General features: G+C 44.2%; 1 protein-coding gene and 1 long non-coding RNA gene across 7 annotated transcripts in view; one reads left to right on the forward strand and one right to left on the reverse strand.

Moving 5' to 3' along the window:
- Positions 1-492: 492 nt before the first annotated feature.
- On the reverse strand, positions 493-1,577 carry LOC311587808. The gene is made up of 3 exons (XR_014775973.1): positions 1,470-1,577; positions 984-1,031; positions 493-578 (listed from the first exon to the last, which is right to left on the reverse strand). It is a non-coding gene; the product is annotated as an uncharacterized lncRNA (long non-coding RNA).
- A 170-nt stretch (positions 1,578-1,747) lies between these two features.
- The window catches only part of LMO3 (LIM domain only 3), a 62,067-nt gene continuing 51,220 nt past the window's right edge, over positions 1,748-12,594 (forward strand). The window contains exons 1-3 of one of the 6 annotated variants that reach the window (XM_084765009.1): positions 1,748-2,081; positions 5,807-5,872; positions 11,124-11,337. In XM_084765009.1, coding sequence (XP_084621135.1) covers positions 11,132-11,337 — 206 coding nt within the window. In that variant the 5' untranslated portion in view covers positions 1,748-2,081; positions 5,807-5,872; positions 11,124-11,131. Of the gene's footprint in view, positions 2,082-5,268; positions 5,873-5,978; positions 6,066-6,808; positions 7,092-11,123; positions 11,338-12,594 lie in introns of those variants that run through there. The other 5 variants (XM_084765008.1, XM_084765010.1, XM_084765007.1 and 2 more) reach the window with 5 other exon arrangements.

The following is a 12,594-nucleotide window of genomic DNA, read 5'->3' on the forward strand; positions in this document are numbered from 1 at the left end:
ATGGGAGTGGACCTACCATTCTTCTAAACACTTGCCCTAGTATGCACCTACTATCCCCAAGGACTGCTGTGTGCATGCTGGTGAGTCGCTGCAGAGGGCAGGACAGGACAAATGTTGAGGCAGCTTTTGGAGTTACTGGGGAATTTCTTCTCCTGAGCATTCAAAACCTATTTAACACAGTGTACAGAACCAATGCTGCCAGCTTCAAAGTGCTGTCTCAAAACCCTCCAAAAAGCAAATACTAAGCCCTTTTCCTAGGATACTTGGTCACATTTAAACAGAAGGAGTGATCCGGGCCCTGGAAAAACTGACACCGCATATGCCTTGCATACCTGAACATTAGAGAAAAGCCCTGTCCCTCCTGAGCAGGCCACTACACAGGAGCCAAGGGGAACTATGAAGTGTACCCACCCAAGAGACAGTGGCAAGGGCTGTGTAGCACAAACAAGAGTTGTCTGCTTGAAAAATGAGTTACCTAAAAACTTTGTGTTTGCCTTGTGGTCATAGCTTTTATTCTGTACAGCATCCAAATTTGGGGGTTGGAGGGGACAGCTCACTCCGGTTCTGCAACCTTAGTCCTTTGGGGATTAAAAAGAAAAAAAAAATGAATGTAGCTATGAACTCTGTTCATCTTCAAACTAATGGGTTCTCCCCCCCCTTCCCACAGCACCCACCCCGCCCCCCTTCTTCCTAGAACCCTTTGTCCACTTTTATGAATTAAAACAAGCACACACACTTGCACACACAGGGAATCCTGCCATTAATTAAAGGACTTGTCAGCCCCAATCCCAGATCCTTACAGCGCAGGAAATGTGCCTCCTTTTAAGTGCAAAACCCTAACATTACCATTTCCCCAAGTGCGCTCTGTTTTAGGCGGCTTTCCTAATTAGAGGGATGATAACAGCCGCGCTGATTGGCATTATAAAAGCACTAGTTTGGCTTCATCTGTCCCAGGTGTGCTGTGTAATTTTTTTTCTTCTCACCGGTTCAGAGCGGCACCTCTCTCCTTCATTGTTCCTTAAAGTTTTCATCTGAGGAATTAATACAGATAAAAAGACATTAGAAAAGAAGCGGCCGTGCCACAGCTCATCATGCAAACCTTTTATCAAAAGTACAAACTATACAAGTTAGAGGGTTTTTTTTTTTTTACCCTTTTGTTTCTGAGGGTTAGGGGAGGGGGGAGGATGGTGAGGGGAGAGGAGGGGAGGGAGAGGAGAGAGGCTGGGGGGAGAAACACCGCTCTGTCAATGGTCTGAATGCACCATTAAAATTGGCGTCACTACAAAGGTTAGAGCAGATCTGTCAATACAGTGAGGAGAGTGGAGTCCGGTAAGGGGGAGCTTTGGAGAGAGAGATACTTTGATATTTTGGAATGTTAGAAGGGTGAATGTGAAAAATTGGAGGTTGGGGATCTAATTACCCAACCATAATTGGGGGCTAGGGAATAAGTTGCAGTCCTCTCAACTCACCGCAGATCAATTATGTTAAGGGAACATCTGTAAGTAGAACTTAATGAGGTCCATTAGAGCAGCATGTACAGCCTCCTTTAACAGTACTTGTCAGCTTCTTGGATGAGCTGAAGGAAGCTGCTAACTAGGGACCTGGCGAGGTGTTTAAATACTGGAGGAGCCGCTCCGGCCCACTCAGGGTTTGTATGCAGTTCGGGGGAAGAAAGTAAGACAGAGAAAAGCACGCCAGAAAAAAAAAAAAAAAAAAAAAACCGAGGAAGGCGGAAGCAAGAGGCTCTTTTCTCCTGTGTGGCTGCGTCTCCAGGCGTGATGGTGGGAGTGTGTGAGCAGGGGCCCTTGTCAACTTCAGCCCTCCCTTGACTGATACCTTTGACTCTACCTGGACTTCCAGAGGGGTGCTGTCTTCCGCCTACCCAGAGCAACAACCTGTCTGATCCCCAAACCTCACAGAAGCATCCTTGGGACGCTACAGAAATCACTACTGAATATCCCCACACAAAAGTTATCTGTGAGGTGCGTTTTGCAGAAAGAGACGGCTGAAAACTCGAAGACCTATTTAGGAAAGGCACACACGTACACTGTTTTCTTGTGCAAGATCTCTTTTGAGCAAAGGTAAGTCACATATGTCTGTCACCCCTTTGAAACCCTCCTCCCACATTCTGTCACACACACACACACACACACACACACACACCCCTCCACACCACCTCCCTCATAAAGGACTATAAGAACCCAGGAAAAGGTGGTCTAGCTCTTTGGTTCCTTTTTTTCCCCCCCCCTTTAAGTGTTAGAGTATTGTAGAGTGGATTGAGTTAAATACTCTCATCAAATGTATGATAAGTTGCAGAAACAAGGGGCAGGCAAAAGATAATCCGGACCAAGAAGATGTGGCTCTGGATGCCAATCCTTTTGCAAAGATTTCAGAAGCATGTGTAATTAAAGTGGGTAGTTTACTCTCAGGAAATGAAGAAAGTGCTTGCCTGGCTGGGTCCAACCTTTAGCTTGGCTGAGTAAACAAAAGCACAAATTCTTCTCTCACTTTTTTTTTTCCCTGGTGGGGGTTGGGGGATGGGGGTGGTGTGGGGGGGGAGGCTGAGGTTTAGGGGTTGGGGGGAGCCAGGAAAACAGGGGGGTTGCTGAGGGTTAATGGTGTTTTTCACAAAGTGTCAGCAGAAGATGATTAAATTCCACCTCTTGTTCACCAGATCACTTTGCGTGCACTTGTATATTTCATTGTCGGCGACCGCTGATGATCACATCCGTGCACATTAAGTGGCAAGCCTCTTCATCTGCACACGGTTTTTCTGATGATTTTTTTTCTGTGAATAATTCATATGATTATGAAGAGAAAAACTGCTATTTTCTATCTCTCTCTCTTCTGTGGCACAGATTAAAAAAAAAATCTTGCTGTAAATTGCGTGATTGGGGAGATAGCCTGCTTTCAAATAATTTAATTCATGACAAAACCTAATTACTGTCAGGTAATACCCTGTCAGCTTTAATGCATTTCATCAGTCATAATGAAAAGAGGAGCATTTTATGACCCATCTAATTATCATTACATTTTAGGGGAAAATGAATGGCATGGAGCTGAATGTTAACTATTCTATTTTATTCTTTTACACATGTGCTTAGGCATATTATTCACTAAGTTCCCCCCTCTCCCCCTCTCCCCCTCTCCCCCTCTCCCCCTCACTCTTTCGCTCTCTCTCCATGAGCATGGGGTATATGCTAAAGCCGAGAGGAAAAGGAATATTTGGGAGGGAGAGGAAGGGATGGGACACAATTAGAGTTCTGGATATTTGCCCCCTTTAAAAAAAAAAAAAAAAAGGTATCAAAGTGGTTAATGCCTTTGCAGGTTGGTGTTGATATGGGGGATCTTACTGCCACAGTCCAAAAGAGTAGTAATTACTGAGAATGATGTCACCGTAGGCAGAGGAATAATCCCATCATTTAATTAGTTGAATGATTTAAACAAAGATTTGCATAGATGCACTCATCAGTTGCCATGAATTACGGAGAAGCAGTTGCCAGCGAGGGGTAACAGATCATACAGTTGGAGGGAAAAAAAACCCTCATCCTCCTTGAACATAATTAATTTAATTGTCCTCATTAGCTGTACCATTTGTTTTGATTTTATTTCTCCCTTTCCCCACACATACTTCTCCCTCCCGCCCTCTTTTCTTCTCAGTACACTGGCTGCTAGAGAGAACTGGCATCACACACACACACACACACACACACACACACACACACACACACTGGGGAGGTTTCAGAGTAGCTGTGGCTGGGAGGTTGGGTAGACCAGCAGGGATCTGTTTGGATGGGTGAGGTGTCTGTGTGTGCCTGAGTAGTAGGGCCAGAAAAAGGCAAAAACTTAAGAAATCTGCTTGTAGACTGAACAGCTGAAGGGGTTCTCAGTCATCGTAATCGGCCCGTCTGTGAATTTTGTTATTTTTCAGGTTAGTTCTGAGTTTTGTTGCCTTTGAAAGGGAGAAGAAAGCAAGCTACATACCATTTTCTTATGAGCCTTCTGAAGGTTAGGGTTAAAAAATAAATTAGCCTTGCTGTGCCAGGACTCTGGGTACAGGGAAGCATAATTCAGCATAAATATTCAAAGGGGCTGCTTTGATTTAAATATATGTGTATATGTATATAAAACCTAGAAGTAGATTAAAATTGATGGTGCAGAAGTGGAAAAAAGTTTTGTTTTGTTTGAAGGAGTGTTTTTGGGTTGTGATATATATATATTTCTCGGTGCTTAAAACATCTCAGCCAGTGTCATTCAAATCTGCACTATTTTTAAGCTTGATCCCTTTGACAAGGTTTTGTGAGAACTGCTGAGGACGCCTTCCAACACCTGCCAAAGGGGGGCAATGATGGAAGTTTGAAAACTTAGGAAAAGAAGATGTTTTAAAGCTACCAGTGACCTACAGGGAAGCAGAGTGAAGGGGAAAGGCTAGGGAAAAGGGGACCCCTTTCACAGAAACAGTTTTAGGGACAAAGTAAAAGCATCTCTAGAGGCCTCAAAAAAAGTCTATGAAGGCAGGGTTTAACGTAAGGGGGGAGTGGCCAGAGGAGCAGCTTAGCCTTGGAGCATGGGGCTCCTAGGGGTTAGCACTGAAGCAGATTTTAAATTCAAATATTCAAGTATCTGCAGTGTGTTTCAATAGCCACATTGGGTTCAGCACCTGGTGTGGGGTACAAGTTCACAGTCTGGCACTTGGGCCATTAGAGAGAGGAAGGGATGTGTGTGTGTGTGTGGCGCTATCTGGACTGGATTTGTGTAACAAGACGTTTGGAGGAGGGACTTCAGAGTTTCTAAACAGAATTCATGGTCAGGGAAACTGCAGACACCCCCAGACATTTACTAAAAGAGAGCACGGTGCACTTTTCCAGCGTACCCTGGTAACACTTCCATTCCTTGCCTTGTATTTTAACTTCCTCCACTGACACTGGCACTAACAGATTTAGAGGGCAATTTGCTCTCAACCTGCCCATCCTATTTCAAAATGCCCCCGTTATTTTAGGAAGTCCTACCCTTCTCCTCTGGAGGGCTTTCGCAGTTCTTGTGTGGAGTCCTGGAGGTAGGGTCCTTCCAGAGTCTGGTCCTGCAGAGATCACATTCTCAGTATGATGGGGATGGGTAGGAGGGGTTGTCCCCAGTGTTTGTCAGTAACATATGCAATGGGTTGTGCTGACTGCACTCGCAGGCTTGTCAATTTTCACCCTGGGAAATTAGCAACAAAGCCTGGATCTGTCTTGTGGTTGCTTTTGCACTTTCCGAGGGCGGCTGTACTTGACTGAGCTGCAGAACAGACAGCAGAGACACTGAGAGAGGAGAGAGAGAGCGAGAGAGCAAGCAAGCTAGCTAGCGTGCGAGCCAGCCAGCAAGGGAGCCAGCTAGAGGGAGGGAGAGAAGAGGGAGGGGTGGGGGCGAGAGGTAAATACTCTTAAATCGGAAGGGAGCTGCCTCCACTGTGGTCCTGACAGGCGCTGCCTGGGCTCCGTGGCGCTGTAATAACTGGGTGACCTTTTCTTGGGCTGTATTATGTCTGGCTGGGAAGGGATTGCATTTTGCGGCTGAGAGCCAGGGCTTCCTTCAGCTCGGGCTCCTCGCAGGCTGCTGGGGTAAGTTGTCTGGAGCCAGGACCAAGAGAGACATCCCCCGGACTGCAGTTGCCTAAAAGAAGGACACCTGTGGCTCGCATGCGGTCCACACTGGTACTTGGCGGATCCTGGAGGACCTCATTATTTTAAACTTAAAAAAAAATAGAGAGAGAGATTCCACCACCTTTTTTTTTTTCAAACAATGTTTCTTTTTGACCTTTCCCAAGGAGAAGCGCTACCAAGCAGCCGCTGAGCTCACTGAACACCCTCCCCTGTATCGCTTAATTGAGAAGGTAAGTGAGAGGCTGTGTACACACGCATCGGCTTATTTGTGCTATGTGTGTCTGCGGGTGCGCGCGTGCGTGTGCGGATGTTAGGGTTTTTTTTTTCTTCTTCTTCTTCCCCATCCTTTCCCAGTGAAGCATAAAGTAAAGCTGACCCCGAAGCATCCCCACCACCACCAGTGCAACTTTCACCGGGCTGCAGGTCTGCTGAGACGGTTTTGTTTGTTTGTTTGTTTTTGTTTGAATCATGGGAGGCATCATTATTTTTATGATGAGACATGAAATAGATGTGGGGCGGAAGATGTGGGTGCCGGAGGAGGAAGAGAGGGAGCGCGCGGCTGCAGCGCTACATCTCAAGTAGGAGTCCAGTGCATAATAGACAAAGTTCATTGCGAGCTGCAGCATTCGCACACCCTGACTCTGGAAGAGGGGCTGGGACAGTTTACAAAGATTGGGGGGGGAGCTGGGGGTATCACTTCCAGGCTATGGGAAATGGTGTCCGTCCTGGGTATTTTCTCAGACCTCTCTATGCCTGCTTGATGAAATGTATGCCCCCTCCCCCCAAGAAAGAGTTGAAATTACAACCTTGTTTTTGTCTACACCCCTGCTTCTCCCAACACAGCCTTAATAATAAAACACTGCTTCTATGTGTTGCAAAAGTGAGCGTGTTGGGGCATGGAGAGGGGTGGGGTGGGGGGACAAGTGTCCAGTGGAGTCAGGTTCCTTGTACCCAAGCATCTGAATCCTAACAGGGCGAAAGAGACTCAGCACATTTTAACCAGGGCTACTCAGATTGCTGTTATGAAACACAAGTCAGATTTATGATCTTTTTCATACCGAACACGATATGCTATGCTAACACTGCGTGTGACGGTTTAATCAAATCCATTTGTTACCAGGAAGCTAAAAGGGGCCGCTGGGATTTTAGGATTACGGGCAGAGTTAGGGAAGCATGTGGCTTTGTCATTCCCCATCATTTTACAGGCTCCCTCGTCCCTTCCCCCACCGCCTGCCTCCCTCGCCAGCCACTAGACCCTAGCTCCCAAAGTGCCTTCACAATAGTGGATCCTGGGCCCTGTATGCTGCTCGCCAGATCTAAGCTTGGGCCCCAAATTCAAGTGATCCCCTCCCCTTCTACTTTCTGCCTCTGGGCTTGATGCTCCACGCGAAGCTGCAGCGACTCAGGCACGCCTAAGTCAACTCATGCAGAAACAGGAGAAAAGTTTTGGTAAGGTTACCATCTATCATAAATGCACTTTTTCGGGGCGCTCGGCACTCGTGGCTAGCACCAAAGCCTTCCTGCTCTTCTACTGCTGAGAATACGAAATATTATTGTTGCTACTGCTTTTAAAGACTGCTGCTTTCGACCAATTAATCTCGCTAGGTGCCACAAATACTGGTATATTCTTTGCAGAAACATCTCTGTGTGGCTGCAAAGACACAGCCACAAAAGGTTGGATCATAAACTCCGCAAGGAGATTCTTTGTTAGAGTGCATGTATGTTTCTTATTTTTTTTTTTTATTTTGCATGTGAGCTGCATCAAAATTGAACCCAGTCTTGCAAATCTCTTGTTGGCCTTTGCCAAGCACTAGCACTTTGCTGCCATGGTAACTGTAATTAAACTGATAAGAGTGGGGAAATGTCAGTATCTCTGAGCCTTGCAGCTGCATTGGAGAAAAAGGGAATCAAATTGGTTCCCAGCTCCATTGCTCAAAAAGGGGAGGGTGGTGGAAGGACAGGGAGGGGGTTGGGAGTCCAAGGGGTAGAACAGAGTTAAGCAGCTCTAGTGCCAGAGATTTGGGGACATCTACTTGCATTGTTTTCCCTTAGGGGGCTGCAGCCTGTAGGGGTGCTCTGGGCCAGTGAACAGAGAGAAACAAGCTTTTAGGCCCAATCCAGTTTTCCAGTCTGGGTTGGGGGGAGTGAGTGGGAATGGGGTGAAGATGGGCAGGAGAGAAAATCTTTTGTTTGGTACTCTTGGCAATCGAAAGGCTGTGTTGGCCAAATTCTTTTCATCTATGTCATTGCTCCCAGCTGCGAAACCTTAGGTCCCGATTTTAGCATCCTCTCATCCAAAAGCCCTTCTTGGTGTAGCCCCTTCTGCTTCTCCCAAATTGTCCTCTGTAAATCTTCTGGAAGGGGAAGAATGTTTTCCATTCATTCTGTGTGATCAGTCCAAGTAATACATACGTGTTTAAAAAAAAAAAACTGTGCCTGTGCGTTGCACATCTTTCATTACTGTGATTATTTTTTTAAGCCCCTGTGTGTTGTGGAGTTGTGGTTACTTTGTTGTGTTAACTACTGAAGCTAAGACTGTGCGGATGAACGGCACAGAACAAGGGAACATAATGGATGCAATCAACCGTCAGGCCTTCTCACAATGCAATCCAGGCAATTAAAAGCTCACCAGAGTTTAAATGAAACGGCTCTACTTATTTCTGCATAGCACACTGCACAGGCTATTATTTATGTCTTTTTTTTTTAATTATGATTTTCCTTAAACTGTCAAATAACTCAAAATGGCAGGGTCTCAGAGGCAATAAGAATTTCCCTCAGAACAATTTGCACGCCAATCTAAAAACTAGTTAAGAGTGCTGATGGGCCATGAGCAACTTGTGAAGTATCTCTTAGCCGTGAACACGTAACTCCCCCCAGATGTACTCTCTTGGATCAAGAGCAGACACTGCTTTCTGCTTTCTGCGTTTTCAGTGCCTGGCAACGTGGTGACTACCAAGTGGTTGTTTCCCTACATTTTTTTTTTTTAATTCATAGAATGGAACAGATTCCATTTGCAAGAGAAAAGGAGTGATGTTCTCTGAAAGAAGGTATGAGATGGAGTAGAAAAATATCAAAGTCCTTCTATGCACAAGGCCAAACACAATGTAAGAGTTTCAGTTATTAATTGGCCTCTGAGTGCTAAATTAAAATGTCAACACAACAAAAACATTTTGTAAAGACAAGCGGAATAGCATTTCTTGTGCCAAATGTTGGTATGTACTGTCTTGGTTGCATTGCATTTTGAAAAAAGATAGCAGACCCTCTACATGTAATAGTGCTATCACAAATATGGGAAATAATGCTGTTTAGCTTACAACCAAAAATAATTATTTTTTTCAAATATTTTAGCTTAGTGATGTACAAACAAACAAAAGAACAAAGTTCAAACTAGCTAATTAGGGTGGCTTTCCTTAACATTCATCTGGATGCTCTCAGTCATGAAATCCAGACTGTCCTTAGTAAATCAAAAAATCCTCCTTCTCCCCCTAGGTATATGGCTAAGAGGCACCTGGGTCTGTTGTGCACTGTAATTAATGGGAATCCATGCCTTGTGGGGCCTGCTAGGAAAGGATAACTACTTCTGATCAAAGAAACTTCATTTGTTAGAAGTTCTAGAGAGTGAGATTTAGCAGAGCTATCAAGGGTTATGATTAATCTACACTAGGCTCTTGGCTCCTTCAAAGAAAAGGGAGCAGAAAGCAGGCTATAGGGCTACCACCTGCTCTCCTGCAAAAACCCGACTGCTGGTCCCCAGCTTGGAAGAGCACAGACACACACGTGTCAGCCGCACAGAGCAGCTAGCCTGTCTCACTCCCTGCATTCCCCCGTCCACTGTTCTACCGGACAAGTTGTTTTCTAATGGGAGCCCAAGATCACTCTAACATTATGTTTGTTCATGTGCCAGTGGCAGCTAGAAAACTTACTCAGCTGTGGGCATACCTTCGTGGTCCTTACCGGTGTGATATTTTTTTTTAAGGCAGGGGAGAGCTGAACTCTTCACCATTGTATATCTGAAGGAAGGAGAGTTTACCTAGCTTGAAGAGAAATAAATCATAAATGCCTCATTTCCCCCTTGAGAAGCTACCTTAAACGCACACACATATTTGGTACTTTATATCTCTGTCCATTCAAGTTGAAAACTTTGTGTCTAGGAGAGGAAACAAAGTGTTAAAGGGTGATCTGTGGGTTGGAGGTAGAGCCCCTGGTACCAGGTCCACACACCACTGCAATTCAGCTGTCTAGGGTCCCCTTCACTTCTCTGGCTCTCTGTATTATAATCTGTAATACAAGGGAACTGATGATGTCTGCAGTATTTTATAGTGATTCAAATTCATCATTTGGTAAAGATGAAGCTTTGCAGAGTTAGTCAGCTTTCCTCTATTCTTTTATTTTTTATTTTTTATTTTTTTAAGGCTGGGTGTTTGATACCTGGGGAACAATAAAGGAAAAAAAACGCAAAAATGAGTATTCCATCAGTTGAAAATATTTCAGTGAAGTTGTAAAATCCATATAAGCCAGATAGATTCCTTGCTTATGAAGAATATTCGGCATTGAAATACAAAAATGTCCCTGTATTTATTATGGCACATGTATACTTTCTATACATAACTGTTTGTGGATGACTGTGCATTTTCATATATTATACGTTGTCTTCTATTGTCTCTTCTTTCTCTTATAAAGTAAGTGTATGCACATGGCTATCAACTGCATAGTGCTATTCTTGTCTTATATTAAAGCATATATTATATAATCAAATGATAAGTCTTCAATATAAGCAGTGACTAATATGTATGAAAATATACTTTGTTATTTTAACACGATGAATACTTTGAAATATCAAGAACACGGAAGCAAGTATTTGGATGTAAGTACGATAAGACTTAAGGGCTTTTGGGACAGTTGCACTGTGCACTTACCTGTAAACATCTGTACCTCTAAGCAAGGTTCTAAACGTCCCGTACAGATGCATGCTTCCTTCCATCGCAAGCATGTTAAGCGAATTGTTTATACAGTTAGGCAAAGCTCAGTTCGCATCCCTGTCAAGCAAGTATCAGTTAGTTTCAGTCGCTTGCTTCGTGGGTTGTCATTCACACATGTGTTCTTCCTGGGGGGACCATTCTGCATGGAGAGTGGGACACTGTGGAAGTCAGTGAAGGAATTCCAGCCTCCCACGTCCAATGCCAAGGTCCAATGGTGTGCATCGGTTCATCACCGCTGCTTATGTGAATGAACTCATCAAGGTTTTCTTATGGATTTTTATAAAGTTCAAGGCTTCTTTCCAAAATGTAGTATGATTGTAGTACATTCCTCAAAAGGGAAGAAGGAAGGAAGGAAGGAAGGAAGGAAGGAAGGAACGGAGGAAGGAAGGAAGGAAGGAAGGAAGGGTGGAAAACTAAGGAGTGCACAGGTGATGTTAACTCCATTTGTCTTTTTTTTTCTGTCTTGGAGTCTCAGTATTTCTTTCTCGTTTTTTTTCCCCAGGCATACAAATGCTCTCAGTTCAGCCAGACACCAAGCCGAAAGGTTGTGCTGGCTGCAACCGCAAAATCAAGGACCGGTATCTCCTAAAGGCGCTGGACAAGTACTGGCATGAGGACTGCCTGAAGTGCGCCTGCTGTGACTGTCGTTTGGGAGAGGTGGGCTCCACCCTGTACACTAAAGCTAACCTTATCCTTTGTCGCAGAGACTACCTGAGGTAGGAATTATCTTTGCACACCAGTGATGGCTGGATGCCTTTTACAGTACATTTGTAAGTGTATTTTTGCTTGGTTTGTTTGTTTGCTCGACTTCGGTAACTACTGACTGAGGTTCTTAAAAGATGTTACGCTGCCAGCCTTTAAAATGTTGGCCTATATCAAGCAAACTTCTGCTTAAGGGATAGCCAGAAAAAAAATCATTGAAAGTGTTTTAAATTGGCTTGCCCTTGTACGAGAGCTCTGATTGAAGAACAAGTCATTCTTTCTCACATTGCAATTGACATCTAATGCCAAGGAAGAGCCCAGGTGAAAACAATATCTGGGTTGTTTCTTTCACTAGAGCATAGGAGACGAAACTGGTTGAGTCTGACAGAGAGATGTGTCTGTTGCTTAGCTAAACGTTTTAGTGCTGTACTTTTAATAAGGTCAGCTCTAGTTGGACCAAACAACCCGGTTATTTAGCTAACCTTCCTGTCTCACAAACGTTAAAGGAAATCAGTTTTAAATCCTTACCTTGTGTTTGTTAATATATTTACTGCAGTCGTTTGGAACCTTACACAGGTGTAACTGGGTCTCCTCCCAGCCTCAGATTATTTTATGCAGAATGAAAAGTAAAGATGTCAAGGCTGATGGGAACAGGTTGCCACCCTCCAAAGTGCAAACATCCAAACAGGGTCAAGGCAGTGTGGGGACCCATGGTCATGATGCCTGAGGTTAGCTCAATGCACTTCCCTGCACGTAGTCAACACAGAGATGCTACTCAGGAGAAATTATTTTTTCCAGGGAACTTTGTGACTTGACTTAGCTGCAAATTACTTATCTTAATATAGTGGGATCTATCAAATTAGAGAAATGATATATGGCATCATTTGGGTCTTCATATTTGATACAATTAATCATTTTTTTCTACCCTGACATCAAGCTATTTATTTTGAATCTTTTTCCTTATGACACAAAAATTTATCAATTGGTAGTAATGTTCTGACCAACCATCTTGGCCATTCCGGGAGGTGGTTCTTGGGAAATTTGATCCCTCTTTTCTTACTCTATAATTCAGTCATTTAAAATCAGATTTTTATCCTAATACATATATATCTTTTGATTAATGGTAGTTGCATAAGGGCAAATCCAGTGTGGTTTTTCCACATTCTGCTTTCTCCCAGTAGCACTGCTCCGGCTTGTGCTTGCAGCCTCCTGGCTAATTATAAGCACTTGCTACCACTTCCCCGTGCCTCCCAGGGCTCAGAAGCACACAA

Source organism: Acomys minous (assembly GCF_964271855.1).
Source record: "Acomys minous genome assembly, chromosome: 17".
Classification (NCBI taxonomy): Eukaryota; Metazoa; Chordata; class Mammalia; order Rodentia; family Muridae; genus Acomys; species Acomys minous.